The sequence below is a fragment of the Rhinolophus hipposideros genome, assembly GCF_964194185.1.
Source record: "Rhinolophus hipposideros genome assembly, chromosome: 16".
Taxonomy (NCBI): Eukaryota; Metazoa; Chordata; class Mammalia; order Chiroptera; family Rhinolophidae; genus Rhinolophus; species Rhinolophus hipposideros.
Genome location: NC_138062.1, coordinates 2,807,762 through 2,834,293, shown reverse-complemented (window position 1 = coordinate 2,834,293; position 26,532 = coordinate 2,807,762). Strand labels below are relative to the sequence as shown.

Here is a 26,532-nt window from a genome sequence, read left to right as displayed (position 1 = left end):
GTCCTATAAAATTATAATTTATATTAAATGATAGATCTTTGCTGGTGGCAGTGTGGTAAAAGTAGTGTATGCACTTGGAAATGAAAGTTCAAATATTTCTGTCTGGCCTGGCATTCTAGTCCCGTTTATCAAAGGTAAGTCTGTCCCAGTGGTGTTGATGATGTCTGTAATTCCAGTTATCTTTCACTTTGACTTTGGGTTTCTCACTGGAGCAGCGTCCTTCGGCTCCCCACCCAAATGGCGAGACATTTAGTTAATTTATACTATTGTTCCTCATTTATACCCTTGCTTGTCTTTTTAAGTTTTGAGCATATATTTATATTTTTGTTTCTAGCTCATTTTGTTATGTTTGTGGCTTTACATAATGCACTTAAGCATAGATTTCTGCTGAGTTTACCACTGGCCAAAAGCAGGCTAGAGTGTTCTTCAGAGAGCTGTGAGGGAGGAGAGGGTGAGCTACTCAGGCCCAATTTCTGCTTCCAGAATCATCACCACATGGCTGGTCCTGCCAGGTGGCAGAATGTGTGAGATGGGGCGAGTCAAATGCTGTAAGAACAGATGATAAAAGGGGAAAATCTCTCACCTGCGGTCACATTTGACTTTTGTTGTTGACAGATGGGGAAATTGAGGCCCCCAAAGAAAAGTGACCTACCAGTGTTATTTAGTGAAGAACAGATATTGGGCTGTAGGCCAACCTGTCCTCTTTATTATCCCGCTCGGACTGAGGGCATGCCTGTAACTAATGGGATATAAACAACATGGTTTTATCAAGCTGATCAAAGAAGGGAGTAAGAATGTATTACTATGTTCTCATAGCTTTTTATTGTTTTTAAAATGATCATCTTTAACTTCTTATTAGTCTGTCACTTTATTCATTTGAATGTGAAATAAGCTTTATTTTTTGTTGGCATATGTTTTGTGGGCCTTTAAAAGTTTCGATTGCTTTGAAGGACATAAAGTTCTGAAAATATACACTAAAACCCTAGGAGTACAAAGCATTTTGAGCTTGCATTTCTGTATAAAGTAGTTGAAACTGAAAAAAAATCAGATTCAGAATATTATTTACCAAATAGAGAAAAGAAGACCAGTCTCCTCCGGTCCAATTGTATAAATTATGCATAATATTTAAGAGCAAGATCTGGTTTCCATTTCAGTTATTGATTTGAAATAGAGCAGCTTGGCATTAGAAAGTAGACAGAAGGCGTTTCCTGCACCTAATTTATTCCCTCATAACTGACAAACAGCTTGCTGGAGCGTTTTATGTAAGATTTGTCACAGATTCTTTGGAAATGCATCCCATTTCATTCAGTTCAGTTCAGTTTTCTGTATGATTCAATGTGGGTGAATACATTCTTTTTAACAATATCATGGAGACTTTATGCCATGAGTATTTAATTTGTGAAATTTGCTTTGACTTCCTTGAAAGGGATTGCAAGGCAAATGAAACATTTGACCTGAATCTGGCAAGTGAATGTCTTTTTAAAATCCTTACTGACATTATTCGTGATTCTTCTTTCTCTAAGGGCTGCTCTGAAGGCGATGGTGAAAATATAGCTGGATCCGATGTCAGTGATTTATTAATTTTTGTGTTTGTAACTTTGGGGAATAGACTGAGAAATGATAAAACCTCTAATATTAAGATAGCTGTAGGATGAATGGAAGATGGTGCCAGGGGATGTTAAAAAATAAATTTTATACACTCATAAATAAGTGAGCAAATCCTTTGTGGCAGTAGTGAAGAGCGCAGACTATGTAGAGAACTCTTACTGACAACAAATAGAGGACAATAAGCGGTAGGAACCCGCAGTAGCACCGGATGGGAGAAGGAGCCCCCAGATTCGGTCAGGCCTGCTTGGCCACAGGTGAGAGACCTACTCAAAGAGGCGCCTTGGGAATGGCATCAGTGCCACCCTGTGTCTTTAGTTTTTATCCTCACAGGTAACATTCACGGCCTAACCCTATGAAATTTAGTCTGCTCTTTGTAAAGTAAGTGAAGAGACAGTAAACATTTCAAGCCAACACAAAGAATTTAAGAATTATCCACCACAAGTATTCATTGCTCTTTTCCAGACTACCAGCTGTTTGGAGATGGGTGTGCGTGCATGGGGTGGGGAGGGCTGGAAGAAGGAACTGGAAGAGGGCTGGAAGGAGGGCTGGAAGAGGCAGCTTTGGCAGTGCAGAACTCAGCTATTGAGTAGGATTTGAAATGAGCGAAATCTCTCCGAACTAAAATACTCGAGCGGTTCTGTGCCTCCCCACTAGTGAGCCTTCAGGCAGTGCTGACATCTCTGGAAAGTATTAGATGATAAGTCATTATAACCAGTAACATTACTGGGGTTGGTTTATTAACCACTCACCAGTTCAATGGGACATAAAATGGCATATTTAGATAGAAAATTGGGGGTCAGGCGTCTTCCAGGTTGGAGAACTCTGCGTGAGAGACCAGCCTGTCCGGAGTTACTTGGAGCACGTAGACATTTTTTAAAGGTTTATATAACCATAGCAGGGCTGCAACCTGAGAAATCTGATGTCTAGAAAAGAGGGACTAGAAGAGAGAAAGGAAAGTTCATGGAAGATGTAGATACGTGTCTCACTCCTCCAAACTTCTTTTTCGAGAGATTGTTTTGCTCGATTTTTATAAAAGAGAGTAACGCTTTTTCAAGCTCTAAAGAGAGGAGCCCATTTGTGGGGAGCAAAGCAGAGCAGTGGGAGTAAGAAGAGCTATGATCACGCAGGCCCTCGAGTCTGTTAAGGAACAGCTGTGGTTCTCTTCTTGTACTTGAGGGTCCCACAAGTGACTAGGAGCTGCTTTACATCTGTTAGAACTAACAACTGATTAGAAGGATCTTTGAAATGTTGTAATATTAAAAATAAACATACTTACGGCCTCCTTGGAAGTTTTCCATGCATCTCTCCATTTTGAGTCCTATTAGTGGCAAATATGTTCCATAACCACCCTCCACTCTGTCCTAGGCAAACACAAGCAAATGCCTACTTATTTCCTAAAAGCACCAGGTCCAAACTCTTCATTTTCTTATCACAGTTTATTGTTGTACATATGAGGTACCATGCTCCTATCAGAATTAGATCCAGGTTTTTTATTTTAAAAAACTCAGACGAAAAACTGTTTCTAGTAATTTTCATTCAATGTGAATGACATGAATATTATAGCTATAAACACTGAAATACCCATTTCATTTCTTCCTGAGGAAGTTTCATATTTTAAGCAATGAAAAAGAAATTCTATACAAAGCTAGTTTTATATCACATTATCTCACATTCTTCTCTCATGTGTGTTTTTGTTACTTCCAGAATAGCATAATAACCAGCTGGAGTATACAATGTAGCGAGTATATATAATCGTCTAGAATTTGATGTTGCCTCTGAGATACATTGAGTGGTCGTCCAAAACCCTCTCAAAGGTTTGGGGCTCTAGGTAGCATGATCCCTGTACCAGGAATGAGTAAATTTTGGTATAATCTCTCCCTTTTCTCTCCTTTAATATACAAGATCCACTATGATTTTCGTATTTATCTTAAAGGGTGAGCTGGTCAGTTAACTCAGTTTACCTAGACAAAATCATGCCATTGGCATTTTTGTTTAGAAGTTTAAATGCACATCTCATCATTAAAACATAAACGTTGTTTCTTTATTTTTCTTTTTTCTCCTTTTATCAGTAGAAACACTGTCAAAATGAAAACATGATATCATTGGGGTTGATTCCCACTGTGTTTGACCCTCTTAAGCCACTTTTCTTAAAATCACTACATTCATTTTCCTCGCAAGTTGAGCATGTGCTGCTTCAAGAAAGGCAGCAGTAAGCATGGAAACTGAATTTTCCAGATTTATCCACATGACTTTGATTTTGCTTTTACAGGTAGGAGTCTTAAAAATTGGTTCTTTCTCCAATTCTTTCTGCCAACAGCTTGTTTGTTTAAAAATTTGTGTGTCATTTGGGTACATGCAACTTTAAAAACAATTTAATTAATAATTATAGTGTAATTTTTAAAATTTATAGTAACTGGAAGGAAGTCAAAATTTGTTTTATAATCAGTGAACGATTGATATAGTTTCACACATAACCACAATGCAAATAGTTGGGCTTTAGATTTTCCTTGCATATCTTTTTTTTTCCTAATTATACTTTCAATAACATTTTATAAAGGTTTATACTTGTATAAACATATCAGGGAATTTATTTACTGTTTAAGTTTTTTATCTGTAGAGTACATTTAAAAATTAAGTAAATGTAAACACAGGGAAATAAGTATGACATTCTTTTCATTTTTGAGTATGTTGTTAATCATATAATCTTTTGTAATTTAAGTGTAAGTATATTTTAAGAACTATGCCTGGCTCGTCTTTGTACTTCCATTTAATTTAGTAGATAACCATAAATTTAACTATGTTCTATTGTCTTCCGACGAGAGTGATGTATGCAACTTTCTAAAAAAATGGGACTCGGCCTTGTATTAAAAGCATCATTGCAAATTTTGGATTAACAATCATATGTTAATTTGTTTTTTGTTATAAATCTCAACATTATACAATTTCATTTTGATCTATCTGGAAAAATGTAGTTTTTCTATAATTTAAATGTAAATAGCTTAACATATCATCTAGAGAAACTGTCCTTCATTTTCATTTAATAGGTTTTGTTCTGGGGAATGTTGAAGAAAAAGTTATTCACATTTAAAAGTCAATCTGTTTCTGGAGATGACACATAACTCAGATTCTATGCAAGCATTTCTCTAGAAGCAGTGAAGACTGCTGGAGACTTACAGCTCAAAGAAAGGGGACACAAGTTGTCAACGATACATCTTCAGACCCATACAATTTCTCCCTTTTAGAGGGTTTAGTCAGTACACTTGACGTTATTTACTGACTTGGAATATTCAGTGTATTTCTATTTACCATCCAATGGCTTTACAGCAGTATAACAATTACATTATAATAGAGGAGTTAGTAAATGTTACATAAATGCGCTACACTATGTGTTTGAAAAATCACTTTTTTTTTGCTATAGCAGTTATTTTTTTTTAGTGCAGATAAAGTTCATACATAATTTTTCCATTCTGAACTGGCACAAATTGTAATTTATAGTTCTTTCTAGATACTTCAGTGGGTTTATATTTCGGCAAGCATTTCTCATGAGTGTTAAGGCTTTGCTATTTTATGCTGCCTTGTGACGTTTATGCTGCTTTGTGTTTTGTAGGACCCTTTATAGACTCAAAGAATAAGAAAACATTGTACAGACAAACCGCTCTAAACAGCTACAGAAACACGATCTCAGCTGATGTACGAAAGTGTAAATGTTACTGTGAAGTGTCGCAGGTCTGCATTTGTGTTTGGCCTCTGTGTTGGGTGCTGTGGAATCCCGCAGGAGCGCACAGTCGGCTACGATAATCCCACAGGCCCAAGTGTGGCTGAGAAAAAGGCCGGAGCCCCAGGCTGCCAGCGGGTCGTGTTTCTTTCTTTTCCCCCTAATCATCCACATGGAAGGAACTTTGTTCTTTCTTTTCTCACTTGAAGAGGTGTATTTTCAAACAGCCTTTTGGTAGCTTCTGGAAGCTTTGGCAGGGTGGGTGTTGCCTGGAGTGTGGCGTCTCCAGACGTTGTCCCAGCGCTACGTCACTTTCTGCAGCTCGTGCCTCAGCCAGGCCGGCAGGGGCTGTCCCAGCCTGTGCAGCAGCTGGGAGAGCTCCACGTTGTGCTGGCGGTAGTAGGTGGACAGGAAGGCCCTGCTCTGAGGGGCGGGAGAGAAAAACCCATTTCACTGCGCGTTACGTGTGTCACACCCTCCGCGGACCCTGCGCACCTCTGCGTGGAGCGCAGCGCCTGCACCGAGATTCCTGCCACGCTGTGGACTGTCCTCAGCACAAACACAGACACAGAGACACTGTCCTTCAAACGGCAGGCCCTGCACACACACGCTGCTTTCGCTCCTGTGGGGAACCCTGCAGAGGCAGGAGGGGAACCAGGTGGCTGGAACCCGCTGTATCTGCGCTCTGCGCCCCAGGCAAGGAAAAGGATGCCGTGCACGCTGTCCTGACTTACCGGGGGTGGGTTGTCCTTCAGTAAATCAAAGTATTTTAATAACTGACACTGTCAGAAGCGGGAGGGGCTGTGTTGTGCGGCGGCCCTCGGTGGGGTTTGCGTAGTTGGATAGCCGAGGTCAGGGATGCTAAGGGGGGGTTTCTACGTCTGTGGTCGTGTCTCCCCACTTTGTACTAGGCTAGAGTTTTCGTTGAGTTGAACTTTTAAAAAGTTTTTATTTATTTCCTTGTGCTATGCTTTCCAATGCCATATGTGGTACTCATTTTAAATGCCACAGAAAAAAGCCTCATCTCGTACCCATCATTTCCTGTGACGGACGCGGGCAGCGCTCCTACCCACCGGACCTCTGCGCTCAGCGCCGCTGCCATCAGGCAGAACCCGGCCTCTGTCTGCCTTACGCGTCCGTCCACCTCATCCCTCTGGCGGGTCCCCCGCAGCCCACGGACCCAGCTGGCATGCTCAGGCCACAGGAAGGGGGACATCAGTTCTGTCCGCCAGACACCGCGTCCCGGAGCCCCTTGGTTCTGCGCCGCCCTGGCCGCAGCCACACCTGGAATCCGGGGAGCGGAGGGGCCCGCTCTTTGGGTGGAGCCTGCGTGTCTGAAGGGCCGCCTGTGCTCTCCCTGAACGTCTCCCTGTGCATGGTTCCTCTCTGTGACTGAAGCCCTGCGTGCAGCAGCTCCAGCCTGCTTGTCCCCCACTATTTCCCACGCGGTAACTGACTGCCCCCCACGAGCTGCCTCCAGCACCGCGTCTCCGGGATCCGTCTCGACTGTCCACGCCTTTGGGGTTGGGATGGAACCTCCTGGAACTGAGGGCTAGCTCAGCTGCTTCAGTCGCTGGCCTGGGGCACCGTTTTCAAACCTCGCATGTCAACAGTTCAAAGCTTAGTACACCAGTAATTGTTATCATGCAGAGGGGTCCTCTGCACGACCGCAGACTGACTTAGGGAAACACAAATAGAAGGCTTGTAGTAGTATTTTCAATTTCCAGTTGAGACATTTCCTGCCTTGGTTTCAGTTAATGTTCTTAGTGCTAATATTTCTGTGCATGTATCATTTTTCTTTTTGAATGAAATACTACCTGCTTTGTTCTGATTCAAAATGGAAAGTCCTGTTGTTGTCCTTTATTCTTGCCCAACAGGTCATTTGATCATTGGAAAGATCAAAACAAGCATTGATATCCAAATGTCACTTTTCATTTTTAGAAAGCTTGACTTTTGATTTTAACCACTTTTCTAAGAAAGTAAACCTATTATTATTTAGCATCTTCCTTATTTAGTTTGTAAGTTAAGCTCTCGACTTACATCAGGACCCATTGGGGGGTATTTTCTTCCTTTGCTCTTTCCAAGGCATTTTGTTTTACCTTCTTCCAGTAACTGACACCAGAAACCTTTATGAGAGTCAAACCTAAAAACATTAAAAATACAAAAAACAAAAAAAGCATTTTTTTAAGCAATTTATAAGCTCTAATGACCCCGACCATGAATATTTTTAATTGGATATTAATCTGTAACCAGGGAAACTGGCATATTTTTTGACGATATCACTTTGCACAAAGTCGTCTGGCATCTTCTGAGTTCCCAGTCCGTCTGTCATCTTTGTGAGTGTGCCAAGTGCCTAATAGAAAAATTGTCAGCAGAAGGTCTCCTATTAATAGAAATTAATAAGCCTACCTCCTTCATCTGGAAGGAAAAGAATTAAAAAATTTCAAGCCCATTCTTTCCCTTTGTAGCATTTACAAAAGACAAGCCAGGCTCCACCCATATCTGTGGATTTATTTACACAGTACGTGTGCCATACAATTACAGGTAGTAGAAGAGACAGGGTTTTGGTGCCACAACTAATTAATTGTAAGATTCTTTAGCTACAGTCCATTTCCAGAGCCATGTTCATAGTTTGCCATGAGCTCTGTATTAAAGTAACAGCACCTGTAAATAAATATGGATTTTCACCGCAAAATTATAACCAAAGTAGCACTAGATTTATCTTGTCGTTTACCAAAGACGTCACCTCACTCTCATCTGAGCTTTCATTATAACCCCTAATGACCTGCAGTGTAGGTCTCTTCCCATTTTATGGCACTCGGTGTAGTGTATGGCTTTCTGGGATCATTCGCCAAATGGTAACTGAGTATAAATGAAAAAGAAAGGTGTATTTGTCACATTTTATTTTTAACAGCTGTTTGGAGGTATGCTTTGCATCTCACCCATTCTAAGTGTACGATTCGGTGACGCGTAGCAAATTCATATAGTCGTACAACTGTCACCCCAAGCCAGACTTAGAACATTCCCCCATCCCAGACTCCCTCAGCGCTCACTGTGCCTGGTCCCTGCTGCCACCTCACGTCCCGGGCAAACCCTGATCTGCTTTCTTCTTTAAATCTGTCCCTTGTGGACATTTCCTTTTCTATTTTTATTTTTTGGCCAAATTTTGTTATTCCATTTACAAGTTGGTGAACACTTGGATTGGTTCCTGTTTGGGGTTATTGTGAAGAATTCTGCTCTGAACGAGTCTTTGTGGACCTAGCATTTCATTTATCTTTGGTAGATTCCTAGAAGTGGAATCGGAGTGTTTGTAAACATCTGTTTAAGTTTTAAGAAACTACAAAACTGCTTTTCCAAAGCGGCCATATATTATACGCCACTAGCAGCGGTTGGGGAGGGTTTTGGTGTCTCCACAGTCTCGCCAGCATTTGCTGTTGTCTTTTGGGTTAAGCCATTTTGTGGGATTTCAATGTGGCTTCAGTTTGCATATGATTATAATCACACACTTATTATGCAAAGTGACAGTGTATCTGGAGATGGATTCTTTTTACAGTAAAGTTGCAGATAACTTAGAAAGCTCATTGTAAGGCTTCAGTTTTGTAAAACCTTATGGCTGACAGGCTCTTCATTAGTAAATATTGGCGATAGTGTTTTTCTCTGGTTCTAACATCTTGTACCATCTTGAAGCACGAATGCATTGGCTGTGTGGGTTTCAGGGGACTGGTTAACGTGCCATCCTGCCTCACTTACTTGCAGAGTAACTTCTGGCTTAGCTTTCTGTGCCCCTCATGTTTTTTTTTTTTTTTTAACTGAAAAATGGAACTAATAGCACTTATGACATAATGGTTATGAAACAGTATATGTAAAACACTTAGAACATATACGTGTATTCTGATTTGGAAAACATGACAACCACTTTTAAAAACAAATTCATCATAAGAAATTGAAGTAGATTGATTTCTTCTTTTTCTCTAGCTAGCACTTCTCGGGGCTCCTTTACAGGTCATCTAGAGAACCAATGGTTTTTAGCTATTGTGGCTGCTGTTTTTTCTACTAAGGAAAGTTTCAATGTGGCACAGTTTTACTCAGACTCGTCTACAATGGCACGGGGAAGGATTCCTGGACAATATAAAGTTGGTTGCCAGGGGAAGTGATATTAGATATGACAGAAGTCCTGGATTTTGAAGCAACTTCAGTTCTTTAAGACTCAGTTAAGCCCCATCTACAGAACAACAAACAAACGTGCAATCTTTATTCAACTCCTGGTCTTCAAATCCATTTAGTAAGGTTTCATAGTAAATTAGTGTTAAAAATCCATCTAACTCCATCTGGTTTCATTCATGATAACAAACAGGTTAACTGACTAAGACATAAAGATATCAATCAGGCTCAGGTGCTAAACTGACCACATGCCTAGGTGTAAACATGCCTGTGGTCACTGATGGCCAGATGTGACTGTGAATGGCTATCGTCATGGAACAATGGAAAGTTTATAGTTTTCATTTTAGTTTCAGATTAGCACGATTCCATGGTAAGCATTATTTCCCCTGCTTTCTCTCAAATGATCAGTCAGCCTTAAAACCCTATATAACAAATAATACGAAAGCTAAAATAAAGTCAGTATACCAACCCTATTTACAATTTAGGGATTAAGGTTATGTTGAGCAAGAATTGTAAAATGTTAATTTACTTATTGAATGAGAAAGTTCCCATTTATATTGTTTAAAGCTTATACTGCTGACTTCAGATCACACCCAGGCTCAGTAAGAAAGTCAGATTTCTTTTTTTTGTGTATTCAGTGTCATGAAAGTCCATGACGACAACATTAAGGCATTTGGAGACATCACAGATTATCCAACACTGTGTGAAATCTGGAAGCCTTGACCACTTTCTGTAGCGATTGTGGAAAGGAATAAATAATACTCTTGACATGAAACTCATCGCTATTTGTTTTTGAAAATAGTTTTGAATTTGGATTTTTTAAAAAATATTGAAGATAATCAAGTTATAGACCTCTTAAGTTGGAGTATTGTTTCATGTCAAGGTTGGATGGTAAAACTTTTGTATAGACCTAGTTTCATTCATTGATTCTACTGTATGCAAGGAATTAGATTTCCGTGGTTGAGAGTTCGTTATCTGTTTGCAATTCATATCTTAGAGGGCTTTAAATGATTTTTCTTTAAGTACCAGAGATGGGCTTCACTATGACTAGCAGGGAAAGGATGAAGCAATGAATGGCATTCCTGAGAACGTACGTCCTGTACCCCAGCCACCCCCACCTGCCCAGAGCACCACAGAAACCGCTTATTGGCACACGTTCGCTAGAGGAACCCACTTCTGACGGCAGGATTCTGACCTGCTGAGACTTCTGACAGTGACGTGAAATTCCACGTATTCTATGGCAGGTGCACTGCTGGTGATTGACAAGGGCACACACCCACAAGAAGCTGAGTGGCAGTACAGTGTCAGGGGCAGCGTGGCAGCACCGGAACTGTGCTCTGAGACACCACACAGATCTCCCCTTGCCACTCCCCCCAGAGCCCCCCTCCAGGCTGGAGAGTCACGTGATGGGTACTTTACCAGATACCCCCTGGTGCAAAGGGAACCACAGTTCTTTACACTCAGAATGCTCCTTTGACATTTCTTCTCTTTGGTTTACACTCCCTTTTCTCTGCAGCAGAGGTGAATAAAAAGCTTGCTGCAGAGCAGGGTGCAAAGGGGACCCACACACGGCCTGCAGGTCGGGACCACTCCGTAAGAAAAGAGAGCATGTCTTTAGAGAACACTCCCCTTCTTGTTTCTGAGATACAGTGCTTTGCTATATACTCTATAAAAAAGATCCAAAGATAAGCCAACTTGAAGTAGAAAACTGTTTAGAAAATAAAAGCTTTCTTTTCTAAGAGATACTTAGAAAGACATAAAGCAGAAAGTGGACTTGAATTTTCTAACTGCAAACAAAAATCACTCAGCTTTCTTTAAGGTCAAGCTGAAAGTTAAACACCTAAGGTTCGCGTCTGTGTTAATACTTGAACTGAGCTCTGCAAAGCTCTAAGAGTACTTGCAGTATAGAAAACGCAGAGGTCAGAAGGCTAATAGTACCAACAACGGAATGGCTCTCAGGAAGGAAGCTCAAAACTCCAGTCCCACCTATTCTTCTGTCTTCTAAACCGAAATCTCTGTTACATGTGTCTTTGTACATGATTTGTGCAAGATATAAGCAGTCTGGGATGTTTTCCTGCCAATGTCTTACTGTGAGGAATGACGAATGGTAAAGGAATCCTGCCTCTCACTTTCTAAATTGCTATAGGATAAAGAGTACAATGAAAAGAGAAAATCAGGCCACCAACAGAATGGGAGAAGATTCTTGCAAACAATACCTCCAATAAGGGGCTTATATCCAAAATATATAAGGAACTCATACAACTCAACAACAAAAAAAACAAACAATTCAATGAAAAATTGGGCAGAGAACCTGAATAGATGTTTCTCCAAAGAGGACATACCAATGGCCAATAGACATATGAAAAAATGCTCCACATCACTAATCATCAGAGAAATGCAAATAAAAACCACAATGAGGTATCACCTCACCCCAGTCAGAATGGCTATCATTAACAAGACAAATAATAACAAGTGTTGGAGAGGCTGTGGAGAAAAAGGAGCCCTCATACACTGTTGGTGGGAATGCAGACTGGTGCAGCCACTATGGAAGGCAGTGTGGAGGTTCCTCAAAAAATTACAAATAGAATTACCATATGACCCAGCAATCCCTCTCCTGGGTATCTACTCCAAAAATCTGAAAACATTTATACACAAAGACATGTGTGCTCCAATGCTCATTGCAGCTTTATTTACGGTGGCCGAGACATGAAAACAACCAAAATGTCCTTCTATAGATGAATGGATAAAGAAGTTGTGGTACATATACACAATGGAATACTATTCTGCCATAAGATGAAATAGGACCATTTGTGACAACATGGATGGATCTTGAGATTATAATGCTGAGCAAAATAAGTCAGACAGAAAAAGTAGAGACCCATATGTTTTAACTAATATGTGGGATATAAAACTGTAAACAACAAAGGAACAAGACAAACAAATGAAGAAACAAAAACTCATACACACAGACAATAGTTTAGTGGTTACCAAAGGGTAAGGGGGAAGGGGGGTGGTAGATGAGGGTAAAGGGGATCCAACATATGGTGATGGAAGGAGAACTGACTCTGGGTGGTGAACATACAATGTGAGATATAGATGATGTAATACAGAATTGTACTCCTGAAACCTATGTCACCCCAATAAACTTTAATAAAAAAAAGAGAAAATCAGCTGATCAATAGAACTAAGTTTTACACTGAGACACACAGTGGAAGAATTCCATACTACAGCCCTCTCTAGTTTCTTTAAGGCTCAGTCTATGACTACAATGAAATCTACTCGTGTATACGAGTCTATTAGTGAGAGTCGGGTGGATGGCCCATCCAGCTCAGTATATTCCAGTTGCTCTAGGCATGATAGCTAGGAAGAATCACGACCCTTGTCAGCCCAACTGCCACTTTGTATGTGGACAAAGTAAGATGGGGGTCTTATTTAACGTGCTGACTGAGGTCAGGGTCAGGATTCCGTGAGCTAAGAGAGGCAGCGAGGGTCTGAGGAAGCATGGCTTCTCTGGCATTGACAGAGACCTGAAGGGAGTATCTCCCACCCTAGTGCCTCTCTTGCCTCACTATTCCCTGCCCAGATGGGTAATTTACCCAAGAAAACCAGAGGGAACCAGCAAAAGAAAACCAAACCAGAGCTGTAACTACTGAGGCCTCTGAAGGAGAGACGACAGGATGGACCTCCCGTGGGTGAAGACTGAGGCAAAAGATGGGGGTCAGAGTGAGAGTCATTGCAGCACACCCCTCTGCCTATGCCGTCACCTCCTGGGTTATTCCTGCTGCCTGATGTTGTTTCTGAAAGGTCACAAAGGAGAGAGCAGCAGGTTCATAAACTGCCTGGCTCATCACCTCGTCATACTGCCGAGAGGTCCCAATAATGTGTCAGGTAGGCTCAGCTTCACCACCGTCTAGGTCGCCTCTTCCAAGGGGAGTTGGTTTTGAGGCTTTCAACTGTTTTGTTTCTCTACTTTCCTCTGAGGGGAGACTTTTCTTAGAAATCAGTAGAGGATTTAGGACATTTCTTTGTCATACTGTGGAAATGTTCTTTTCCACGTGGTTGGGGACACACTGAGAAAGGACCAGTGTGTAAGGAACTGCTGACTCGACACTTACATCACCAACTGCAGTGTGTTTTTGTTTTTCTTTTTGTTTTAAAACAGTTCTTTGCTGCAACTTCAATAAATTATTGAGAATATAAACTTACGTTAAAGCTTCTGAATAATTATAATGGCGAGAAACTCCTAGAAACTTCTGGACTTCATCCATCACTGTAGCAGGATCCGTTCTTAGCTGTTGCCCATCAATAATTAGCAACTAAATTACCATGGGGGAAAAAAAGACAATGCATGTTGACAAAAGGCATGTAACTGTATAATAAAAAATTCTCTGCACTTTGAGTTTATTCAGCGACAGAGCCAGTGCAGGGGATTTGCACTCACTGCGCTCAGGCTTAACCCAGCCATCTTCATTAGTGACCTGGGACAAGACATACATCACACGAATTAAATGCACTCGTGGTTTGTAATCTGAAAAGTCCTGCAAACACTGTGAAAACAGAAAGCCATTTGGAGGGACCACGAGAGCTTAAGAAACGTGACTATAAAATCACAAAAGGGAACCAAGTTTAAAAACTGCCAAAGCATTGATTGCATCCTTCAAGCTGGGAGGGAGCATTGCAGAGACAAAGAAGGGTTCTGATAACACTACGTGTAATGAGACAGAGGACACGTTGTCCTCCATGCGTCCCGTCAAAGGAGGAGCACCGTCAAGTTTTAAGAAGTACTTTGATAATTTAGAGAAAAAGGTCAAACTTCCAGAGACCTGAATGTGGATAGAAGTGCCTCAGTGGGCTCCACGGAAGAGTTTGCTTGTTACTCTGGTGAGGGAAGGGGTGGACCCAGCAAGATAAAACGACAGCAGGCTGTGATGGAGGCCCCCAAGCCTGCAACTGGCGCTCCCACATTTCTGTTTAGTCCAGACCAGCATTGTTTGATAGAACCTTCTGTGATGTTCTACAGCTGTGGTATCCACCAGGTGGCTACTGAGCATTTGAAATGTGGCTGAGGAACTGAATTTTGAATACAATGGTAACACAGGTTTCGATGGCCGTATGTCGTAGCAGCTTTCGCATTGGACAGCAGGGCTGTGGACACAGGCGCGTGGTGGTCCGAGTGGGGGGCGGTTTCAGGCTGTCCGCTCTCGGGGCTGACGTGGTAATGTTGGGAGATGCCAGGCAAAGGGGAGACTCAGGGAGCCAAGGGAGATATTGACGGATGGAAAATTCAGCAGGGTAGTTCAAAGGGAAATAATGGCAGTTAATTAAGCAGAACACTATTTGCCTTGTTTGGTTAAGAGGCTCTCAAGCTTTATTCTTGGAATAAGAATCAAGGGGACGAAGCTTCTAAAGCTCTTTACAATCAGGAAAGGTTTGCAGGAGAAAATAGAGCAGGGAGAATGATCTTGAAATACTGTTAGAAAGACAATTACGTGGTTTTTCTCCCTCTGCGTATCCGTTATTCTGTGCCACAGTCTCATTACTTACAACTAAAGAGTAGAACCTAGTAATGTTTCAATGAGTACAAATGTCCTCTACCCTAGAGGCAAAGCCATCCATGTTTGAGATTGTGACATGCTGTAATTGTTACTGCTCCATACCTGAAAGGGAGGGAAGTAAACAAGCCATCTCTCGATGTGGCTGGCATACCACCCCGGGACCAAACACCTCTTCTGTAAGGCGCGGAGCTCGGCGGGGGCGCGGGGCCCCGCGGAGATCACCTGGTAGAAGCTGAACTGGAGAGCAGCAGGGTCTTCATGCGATCGCTGATGCTGTGGGAAGAGGTGGGGAATTCAACCAACTGGAACCACAGGCATAAAGGCTTCGAAACCAATCTCTGGGACAGGGCTGAAAGCTTGGGGAAGGCTTGCCTCACTGCTGGAAAGTCACTTGTTTTGCAGTTAATAAAGGAAAAGAATGTTTGCTGAGAGCACCAGGAATTAAAGCCATGACCCTGATGAGAGGATATTTCTGAGACTTAGCTGGTGGAGGCTGAATTCTCATTGCTAAGATTCCTTAACGTATGCAGAGTCGTTTCCTTCGTGTGTATATTTTATTATGAAAGTAAACTTTTGGAAGTTGCATGAATGCCTCCTTTGAGGCCACAGCAAACCGTTTATCACATGCAGTGAGTATCCTAAGGCAGGGACGCCACTCGTCCTGCCCCACAGCCCCGCTCCCCCTGCTAAGGCACTTACAGAAAAACCCTGCTGGCTATGTGAAGTGGAGAACTGCTGCACACTCTGATAGGAACGCTGTCTGAAGCCCCCAGCTTTTATCAGTACCCCTGCATCTACAAGCCCATGTCATTTTACCGAACGGTAACCTTCGCGATAAATCAGAATCCTTTATTGTACAGAAAATGCAAAAAACAGTCCAAATAGGAAAGTGTTCTTTAATGGCTCGGCTGGGCCCACGGGTTTGAGGAAATCACCTTTTCCCTGAATCGACCAATACATATTCAGGCTCCGTGCTGGTTGTGTGGATGTTTACCACATCTCCTGAACAGCAAATTTGGTGCAATTGAGATTCAAATTACCTGACTGCACACCCCACTAGCCTTACTGCAGCCTTGCATTTAGCTATCAAGGAGTGATTTATTTGTAATATTTAGGACATTTTGTTAGCTTGCAGCCTTAAAACCTCCCTTTTCAGTAAAGTCTCAATTTTTCAGGGGCTAAGTGGTTGCTAAGCTCCAATTTTCTTCTTTCTCTTTGAGTCAATTAAGGCTCATTTCTCTTCTGCAGATACCTGGCGGAAAAGATAAACGGCTCCAAGTTGAATCCGTCAATTTGCAATTTGCTATACGTTTTGATTTAAAAGATGGCTCTAGAAGTTTGGCATGAATGATCAGGGTGCAGTTGTGGATTTCAGCTTTCCAGGATGTCTCACTCCGTATGAGGATGCTTATTATCCATCTGCCTATCTGACACCCTCTCTGCTTCACCTGTCCTTTCCCCACTCTGTCCCAGCCACAAAACCTTTCCTGGCATCATGTCTTTCCTGTTGGAAACCTGGAAAAACTGCTTTGTTAAATAACAAGAGAACCCAGTGCTGGGAAACTTTATTCTCTGATATCACAGATTATCAGCAATTTCCCTGTGTAAAGTCTTATCAGGGAGAATGGAACGTCCCTCTGTTGCCTGGAGGCTCAGAGCTGTGGGGGTCACTTTACTACAGAGAAGCAGCCTTATTTCCATCCAGGTGCAGAGTTTCAGATCAGGGGTTTCTAGACACAAGACTCCATATTTATCTCAACAGGATAGCTTCCAAGGAAACAGGACCCTGAGCCTGCCTCTCAGCCCTGACGCGCTGATAACCCCTTTACTCATCGCCCTGCTTTGTGCTTACAAAACGTTTTACTCTTGCCTAAATCTGTCGCCTTACAAATCCCTCCCTTCTTTAGGGAAATGCCCAGTTGCCCCTGTGCTGTCCAGACTTCTTTGCAGCAGCCAACTGGTCTACCTAACCTAACCAGTCGTCCCCGGTGGTCTGTGTCAGACAGCCTGTCACTCCAGAGGACGCCGTGTGTCACTCAGTACTTCCTGACTTAGAAACTGCCTCTTTACACTTGTTTCTTCAATGAGACTGAAAGCAGCCTCGAGTGTAACATCAACATTTATCAATTTATCTTCAAATCATGCTTAGAACGATACTTTGCCTGTGGTAGTCACTGAAATGAATGGATGAATGAACACATGATGTGAGGAAAGCAGTTTTAAATTATAAAACTGAGGAACAACTAAGGGTCTTAGTGACCAAGGACACAATTAATTTTATGTTCTTATATTTAATTCCGACTACTTCTTATTCAAACTTTTCAACGTTTGATGATGGAAATATCACTGGGACAAGAGTTTTTTCCTATTATTTAAAATGATTTATTAAAGTAAAAACATATTTGATGTGTAAGTATTATTATCAGGTCCTGTTAAATTATTTCACAGTGTGACTTAGCAAAATAAGTCAGACAGAAAAAGCAGAGAACCCTATGATTTCACTGATATGTGGTATATAAACCAAAAACAAGACAAACAAATGAGAAACAAAAACTCATAGACGCAGACAATAGTTTAGTGGTTACCAGAGGGTTAGGGGGGTGGGGGGAGAGAGATAAGGGTAAGGGGGATCAAATATGTGGTGATGAAAGGAGAACTGACTCTGGGTGGAGAACACACAATGGGATTTATAGATGATGTAATACAGAATTGTACACCTGAAATTATGTAATTTCACTAACAATTGTCACCCCAATAAATAAATTAATAAAAAATATTTCACAGCGACCATTTCTGGGCTAGGTTGTAACCAACATCAGAAATAATAGCAATGAGTGTATGAGGAAGAGGCTGCGAAGAGGGGTTAGACTGGCTAGGCTTTCAGGGATGAAGAATCTTATGTTTAGTCTTTGATACTCAGTTATTGTTCAGTACAAACAGTTATTTAAGCTGGTTTAGAGTTGGAGTCATCAATCTAAATGGGCTAAATATGGCTTGCCACTTGTTTTGTAAATAAAGTTTTATTGGAACTCAGCTAAGATCATTCATTTATATACTGCCTATGGCTGCTTTCTAAATACAATGGCTGAATTGCAGCAGAGACGAAACACATGGCTTGTGAAGCCTGAAATATTGATTCCCTGGCCTGTGACTTTTGCTTTGGGGGAGTCACTTGTATTCTTCACCTGTAAAACTGAGATAATAACAGCAGCATCGCATATGTTTTAGATGAAAAATAATGACTTTAAATTATTTCACTTTTTACGATTTTACTTTAAAATGTAGGTACATAGAAACACAAATATACATTCAAGTATATAATTTTTTGTTATATTTAATTTAATTTAATTTAATTTCCTCATTGCATTAATGCATTTTATTACCGTGTTTCCCCAAAAACAAGACCGAGCTGGACCATCAGCTCTAATGTGTCTTTTGGAGCAAAAATTAATATAAGACCTGGTATTATATCATATCATATTATATTATATTATATAATATTATGTTATATTATACTATATTATACTATATTATACTATATTATGTTATACCTGGTCTTATATTTATTAAAATAAGACCGGGTCTTATATTAATGTTTGCTCCAAAAGACGCATTAGAACTGATGGTCCAGCGAGGTCTTGTTTTCGGGGAAACACGGTAAGTAAATAAGTACAGCATTAATAAAATCATAAGGGGAAAGTTTCTCCATGGCAACAAGAAGAATGTATCTGCTTTTCTGCAGATATAAAACTAGCACATCTTCCTTTTCGTTAAAGCTCAGGGAGGTGGCTGCTGCTGCCAACCATCCTCCAGGCTCCATAGTGCAGTCTACCTGCTGGAGTCTGTGTGTGGCTCCCGTACCTGGTACCAGGAATAGGCTCGGTCCGACGGGTCAATGAGGATGGTGATGAGCTTCGCTTTTGGGACCAGAGAGGCTGCCCTTCTTGGCGCCTCCTGGGAGTGGAAGTAATTGGCACTCTTCTCAAACAGCAATTCAGTGGTGGCATTCGAGGGGGCCGGGAAGAAGTCCATGTACCTAGAAAAGGAGGAGGTCTCAAAATAAGTCTCTGCTTTACACTCAATCCCCGGTGACGGAAGATGTGAAAGGTGTCCCACAAATTCCTTAGTTTCCGAAACAAAAGCCTTCTTTTCAAGGCATTTGTCCCACAAAGTTTTGGGCAAGAGAAAAACACACAGAAAAGTTAATAATGTATTTTGAAAATGCTTTTCTACACACATTATCTTTTTGTTTTGCTTAATATCAGGAAAAAGGGTGTGGCAGACAACAACCGTGGAGACACAGCAAACTGCAGGTATTACAGAAAATGGAAGCTTTCTTCCATTTCACAATAATGGGCCCACGCTCTGCCCCCACTCTTTGCAGTTCATAAGCCACTGTGACTTTGGGCTACCAAGACAAGGTGGTTGGATAATTACTGAACAAGAGAGTCACTGCCATTTGTGTGATGACTTTGCAGTGTAGTGTTTTCTTTTCGTCACCTAACATCATAAAGCTTCTGGTAGTATTCCAGTGAACGTACCACAAAGTTTGGTTGGTACAACAAAGCAATATCTTGAAACTCAGGACAGTAAAAAAAATCTTTTTATGTTTTCTGGAAATTTCCTTGTTGGTGACATATCATTCTGGCAGCCTTTTTTGGGGGGGAAACAGATATATAAGAGTTCCTGGGAAGTTTGATCTGCTATCTGTTCTGGTGTGTATGCTATTTATGGAAAGTGTCACGTTTCGGGATGCTTATTAATTTAGATGGCCACACTGGTTCCAAGGGTGCTGAGGTCATCCCAAGGGTCTAGTGCTATCTTATTTGGTCCAAGCTTGCCTCAAGCTTGCTTATTCTGAGAAAGGCTCCACACATTACAAAAGAAGAGTAGAAGGTGCTGGATTCAGATAACTTTTAGTTTTAAAAACTGGCCCAGCATCCCGGCATTCCTCTATGCTTGGAACAGTGAGGCTGTGCAAACCCCTTCCAGTGGTCCTGGGTCTTGGGCGGCGACTGTGCTGCTTTCCCAGATTCCAGAGGCTCATGGAGAAACGGGCTGGTTTCTCTTTGCCTGTACCCACATTTTTCTAGGCCAGTGATTGGCACTTACAGGCACTTGTAAAATGTTTGATGGTTAAACAAGTGAGTGACTAGAATTCAGCTTCGTATTTCCAGGATGGGAACAGGCCCATGTTTGGAGAATATGAATTCAGCTTACCCCAAGAATTGGTGCAAAAACTTAACTGGTTTAACAGTTTGGGCTTAAAAGTAAGTGTCTGCCTCATTTAAGCCTTGCTACTTCCATAACACCTCAGACATTTTTTTTTTTTAAACTGAAAAGTGTGATTTTTGCAATTCTCCACATTTATTTGTTACTTGGGTTGATGCTGAGCATTTCTGAGTGATTTTACTCAAAGCCAGATTAAGACGTTCAGGGGTCCTAAATGCTAACGGGATTTTACGGCTCCACGCACCGCTCCAACTCTTGGCTGCGTCCCCGAGAAATGCTAAAAATCAATGATCAAACCGTAGGATGTAAAACTTAACTGCATGAATTGATTGTCTTAGACCTTCTGACTGCATGTCTTGGCTATTTGATCAAAGATAGAGTTTTCTAAATCTCATCTGCCCTTTTCGCTTGTGCCCTAAGCTTGTGTTTGGGCTGCTTGGCGGTTACAGCAGCCCTGGTTTTACCCAGTTCTCCACGAAAAGCAGATGTATGTACCCAGGTGAACTAACTGTGCCTGGGCTGATTCTGGAAACGACTTAGGCACTCGGCCACGTGTCATCTCCCACCTTGTGGCTCTGTGGTCCCAGAGTGACGGCTGGGGTGCCTATGCTCGATGGATGGGCAAAGCCAGGGAGGATTCTGCGTAAATCCCATGTCGCTGAGAGCAGAGCTGTCGTTATTGCTAATAGATTGACATTTGCAGTTACTATTATTTGTTATTTGTGTTAATTGCCTCTTATAATTTATCAATCAAACATGTTTGCAATTGGGGTGTTTTTAGTGAGTTATAATTGAAAATTTGAATTTCTCTTTAGCCTTCTGCTTATTCATGTCGTCTCTCTGCAAACTGCTTAAGGGAATTTTTGTTCCTGTTGTCGAGCCTATACACATTACTGGCTTACGAACCACTTTTCTTCTTCTTCTTTTCATTGATTTTTCTCATAGATATTCTCAAGTTCCAGGGACTCCAAGTATTCCTTTCCGCTCCCCGTCTAACGTGGTTTTTAGTCACTCCTTTTCATCCTGAGGTTGGCACCACTGTATGCTAAGTGCACGTGTGTCTGAGTCAGTGGTTGGTCAGCAGCTGAAGTACTTGCTGATTTCTTGATTCTCGTAGCAGTCATCTCACAGCACACAGTGAGTCAGTATCAAGTACTGTACTGAGGAATTGGCAGTGAAATAGATACAGAGGGTGCCAAAAAAATGTACACACATTTTAAAGTAAAAAACTGTGTTAAAATTGTAATACTTAATATATTCCGATAACAAAAGAGGAATGCAAGTCATGTGTATACATTTTTTTGGCAACCCCGGTATATAACAGTTACAATGCATGTAAATCTAGCAGGTGCTCAGGTTATACACAGCCATTTCTTTGTCTTTCTATTCAGACAACCCACAAGCAACTCTTGAGGGGTCGATACTCTTGAAATTGAGTTCATACAATTGGCAGCAGAGGTTAACAAATAACAACGCTTTAGGCTAAAATACGTACAAAATGTTTATGTTCACACTCTAGAGTTATCTACTCTTTTATACCACTTTCTACCCAGAATTTGTACCATAATAGCAAGACTTGTAGATTCATTTTATGATTAATGTGTTTGCAACTTCTGTTCCTGCTACATTATCATATTTTGTGTATATTTGACATTTTAACTTTGGATTTTATTTTAACTATTTTCCTTGATGGTTGATATATTTCTAATTTTAATTCAAAGGTGAAAAGTTACATTTTGTATATTGTTGATATCTTTTTTATAGCTTTCATTACTCATGAAATACATACACATTTATAGTTCTATTTATGTACCTTTTATGCCAAAGCAAAATAGAAAATTGTATATGTGGATGGTAGCAACATTTTAATGCAAAGTGTATAAGAAAAGAAAGCTATGAAAATGTTTTAAGAGTAGAGAGGAATGAAATTCCTGGGTATTCTGGTATTTCTCTGACTCCACATCTGTAATCACCATCAAATATAATTAATGCAAATTGTAATTACATGTGTGCCTCTCGAGGCGACAAGTCCCTTCATGAACTGAGAAAAGTTTGGTATGAATACTTTCAGTGCTCCTCCATGTAGTCAGTTTCCAAGGCACAGAGATAACATTTATTTGTGGCTACAAAGTTATAAGTTTATAAAGGTCAGCACTAACTTTATAGTGTGCACATTACATATACTTTTAGATTTAGACTAATAACCCATCTTACCAATCAATCCCCCTGTGGTAGTTATTTCTATTAAAGAACTGTACCTCCTCGAGGGTTTTGGGGCTGGGGGAGTTACTAAGGATGGAAGGGTGCATGGCCAGGAACAGATACAAAGCAGTGGTGCCTGAAAAGACAGCAGAGGTTTTCAGGTTAATGACATGAAAACACAGTTTCCTCCTATGAGCATTACAAAGCCATTACTAAACCCAGTACTACAATGGTCCAAACAGATACACATATAAGTACTCCTTGGATTAAATCGAAGAGATAACCAGCATTTGAAAAGAAGCAGATTCTGAAACATAGAGCTAGTCTGATGGGAGGAGAGGGCCGTGGCCAGGGCTGGGACCGCTGGCTTTTAACTCCCGCCCGACACTGATTTGGGCTGTGACTTTGGCTTTTAGCTTCTTCTTGTCTTAGCTTTATTAGTGGAAAATTGTGCACCTTGCTTATTTCATACACTTTCTCTGAAAAGCCTGAAGATGTTTTGATACTAGTAAAGCACTATGTAAATGAAAGATGTCATTATTTCATATAAGATATTGCATTACCCGAATCAATACTTGGGTTCTCCTCTAAAGTTCTTCCTGAGGCCTATGAAAGCTTATTAAATTTAGGCAGAATTTAATCTTTCAACAAGTTTGTTCAAGTTTGAAAGTACTTACATACTTGTAAAAAATAATGTCAAAAATCATTTAATCTGCTAAGTTAAAAAAATTGGTGCTCTTTCTTAGTGACATAACTTACAACATTTGCATTTTTTGAGAGAGGGTGACGTACCAGAGGTATCCATATAGATTTGTAATTAATGGGGAATCAAAGATTTTTTTTTAAGTGAGCAGTGTCATAAACTGTAAAACTCATGTTTCAGCTGAATTCTGAGCTAAGGGGTCAGCTTTGCCTGCTACAAGAGAAAGTAAGGCGATCGAGTAAGGAGTTCAATTTGTGGAAGATTTAATCAGGTACTTGTAACTGTGTTTATAAGCTCATAATATGAAAATATTTCTGGTCTGTGCGCTCAGTGCGCCTAAGGGAGAAATATGCCCTCTGGTTTCCCCTTCTGGACTCCTACGTCATTTACTTTATCCTACGGCCTAACCAAGCAAGACTCTTACTTGTATTCCAGTCAGCAGCTAGCAACACTAATCAGACGTGGCCTTATCACACGCTTCTTTCACCAGGAGAAACTATTGTTCTAATCTTGCTTAGTGATAATGTCATGTATCAAATTCTGAGTGTTTTTATCTCTCTGATAAGCATTATTTAGTGTTGTACTTACATCTACCATATTAGCACCACAGAAAGATTGTTAAAAGAGCTCTGTCAGCAGCAACATGGCTCCAAGCACTGGAAAGAGGCAGAGGCAGTGCTGCTGATGAGATGTGAGCTAGACAATGAGCAGTGTCTGCAGTCCCAGGTCGCTGCAGGAACGCAGCAGAGTCATGTAGGGTGCACAGAGGAAACCTCCTTTCCAGGACCGCCTTGCAACAGTGGTGCTCTGGCTTCAGCATCGGAGTCACTTGCAGGGCTTGGTAAAGCGCAGGCAGCTGGGCCCTTTCCCAGAATTTCCAATTCAGCCACTTTGAAAATCGCTGACTTAGCAGAAATGTGGAACCAAATCTAAAACTTACTGGCCAAAAAAAGTTTCATTATTTGAAATCTATACTAGAGTAAATCTTTCTAGAGCATGGTCTTTTGAGTCAGGTAAATTGTAGGACCAGGAGGAGTTTTATTTCTAACACTTACCATCTGTGTGAACTTGAACAAAATATACCTAACCTGAGCCTTGGTTTTCTTATCTTTTTAGTGGGGAAGGAAATACCTAGCTATCAGGGTTTTATGGGGGTCAAGTGAGATAACCTATGTGAAAGTACCCGAATAGCTCCATATCTAAATAGTAGTAAGGTGTTTTTTAAAATAACAACTTTATTGATATAAAATTCAATAATGCATTTTAAAAAAATGAAAAGAATAACATTTTGTGAGGAAAGGAAGTATAGCTATTAAATTGTGAAAAAAGAAAACAGATTAATTTCTCTCTTAGATCAACTGAAGGCATGGTTTTTGAATTTTATTTTTAAGATTTGTATTAAATCATGTTGTTTGCTTTTAACAGCATGACCAGCATTAATAATACAAACAGAAAAAAAAATGGAGATGTTCTAATTGTTTGCACAGTCAGTAAAAGGCATAATGTAATTTATCAATTGTCAAAAAATTGTGTTGTGGTTTCTGAATTCTATCTTTACGTACATATATTCTTAGGTCTGAATATACTGTCGTGTGTGTGTGTGTGTGTGTGTGTGTGTGTGTGTGTAAATATGTGATTATGTGTAAAATACATAATCATAGACATACATATTCAGGTGACCATCCATAAAGCTTCAGTTTTTACATTGTTTGTCAGTTTTGACACTAAAAATATTTGAATATCCAGATGACTCTACATCTGTGGAAAATTATTCAGAAAAACACTTCTGACAAAACTGAAGTTAAAAATGAAGCCCTTTCATTTTTATGGAACTGACATTCAAATATATGAAGATATTTTTGTTCATTTGAAAAATCAATTTCACACACTATCTATATCCACAACATGGATGATTCTCGGAAGCATTATGCTAAGGGAAAGAAGTCAAACACAAAGATTGCACACTTTATCCTTCCACTTACATGAAATTCTAGAAAAGGCAAAACCATAATGGCAGAAAGTGGCTGCCTGTGGCTGAGGATGGGGGAGGGAGAGCTGACTGCACAAGGGCAGGGAGGAACTGTTTAGGGAGACGGGAGTTCTGTGTCTTGAATGTTGTGGTGGTTGCTCAACTGTGTACAATTTCCGAAATTCATCAAACTGTGCATTCAAAATGGGTGAGTTTTATCGCATGTAAATTGTATCTCTATAAAACTGGAAAACATTCAATTTCTACAAGAAAGAGATAAAATACTCCTTTCCAAAGGTAAAGGTCATATACAAATTGTAGCATAAACATGTGGAAACCCATTTGAGTTTAAGATGACAAGTAATCAATAATTCAGCCATCTAACCATAACATGACAGCGTCTGCATATCTGACCGCACACAAGGGGAAGCATCCTAGGAGCAGAGCTTTCTGCAGCAAAGTTCGGATGCCAGGCATCAGAGAGATGTGATCAGTGCTGACAAAGCTATGTGACGCCAGTGGGCATTCGCTGAACAGACTTCAGTATGCACACTTTTCTAGTTGCCTCTTGACTTTAAATGCATAAGGACAAGTGAACTAAATAAGGACAAGAAAAGCACTCATCATATTTATTATTGTTTTCAGATTGATATTTGCAAATGGGACTAAGAGGACATGAATAGACTACGTTCTATGCAATTCTATGCACATTACATAGAATTCTTCCTAGTTATTTCTAAGGAACTGAGGAGAGGGAATGTGTTCCCCTTAGGAAAGGCCCCGAATAGTTTTATCATGCAGGATACAGCATGAATGTCTGGCATTTTAAAGCTTCCACTGGTTTTCATTTTAATACTGATTCTTACAGAAAAAAGTTTTATGGGGAAAAATTGCATACCAATTTAAAAAAAAAAAGCAAACGATTTCTCCTGGGTATGAATAAAATACCTTTCTTAGCACAAAATTTCGTTTATATCTAGGATCTCTGCTTGTCAAACATCCTTTACACTCTTAGAAAACAGTCCTCTCTGCACGAAATAGTTTAGAAATAAACTATAGCAAGAAGAGGCTATTTTTCTGGAAAGGATTTATTGTAAAGAGTTACAGCTACCTGTATGTACCTCCCTGATTTTGATGAAACCTGTCAGTCACCTTCTAAACACATGATTAGTTTTGATTCTAGAAATTTTAATAACAGCATATTTCAATTAAGATCTTTGGGGGAAAATCACATTTGCCACCAAATTAACTGCTGGATGTTCAAACTGTGTGACATCTATTTTCATCCTTTTCACTTTAAAAACACTTTGACAAGCATTTAAGCACATCATCGAGCTAAACAAAGATTATGCCGGAGAATAAAATGTGTTATTCATTCATCAGTATT

The 26,532-nt window shown here is 40.5% G+C and overlaps 1 protein-coding gene across 5 annotated transcripts in view; it reads right to left on the bottom strand.

The window, feature by feature from the left end:
* Positions 1 to 3,036: 3,036 nt before the first annotated feature.
* Positions 3,037 to 26,532, bottom strand: part of LOC308508729 (bifunctional heparan sulfate N-deacetylase/N-sulfotransferase 3) — a 110,560-nt gene continuing 87,064 nt past the window's right edge. For all 5 annotated transcript variants that reach the window (XM_081075938.1, XM_081075940.1, XM_081075939.1 and 2 more), the window contains 6 exons: positions 22,486 to 22,609; positions 18,901 to 19,075; positions 15,142 to 15,312; positions 13,691 to 13,800; positions 7,364 to 7,466; positions 3,037 to 5,746 (listed from right to left, as the gene is read on the bottom strand). In XM_081075938.1, the coding sequence (XP_080932064.1) occupies positions 5,627 to 5,746; positions 7,364 to 7,466; positions 13,691 to 13,800; positions 15,142 to 15,312; positions 18,901 to 19,075; positions 22,486 to 22,609 (803 nt within the window). In that variant the 3' untranslated portion in view covers positions 3,037 to 5,626. The remainder of the gene's footprint in view (positions 5,747 to 7,363; positions 7,467 to 13,690; positions 13,801 to 15,141; positions 15,313 to 18,900; positions 19,076 to 22,485; positions 22,610 to 26,532) is intronic.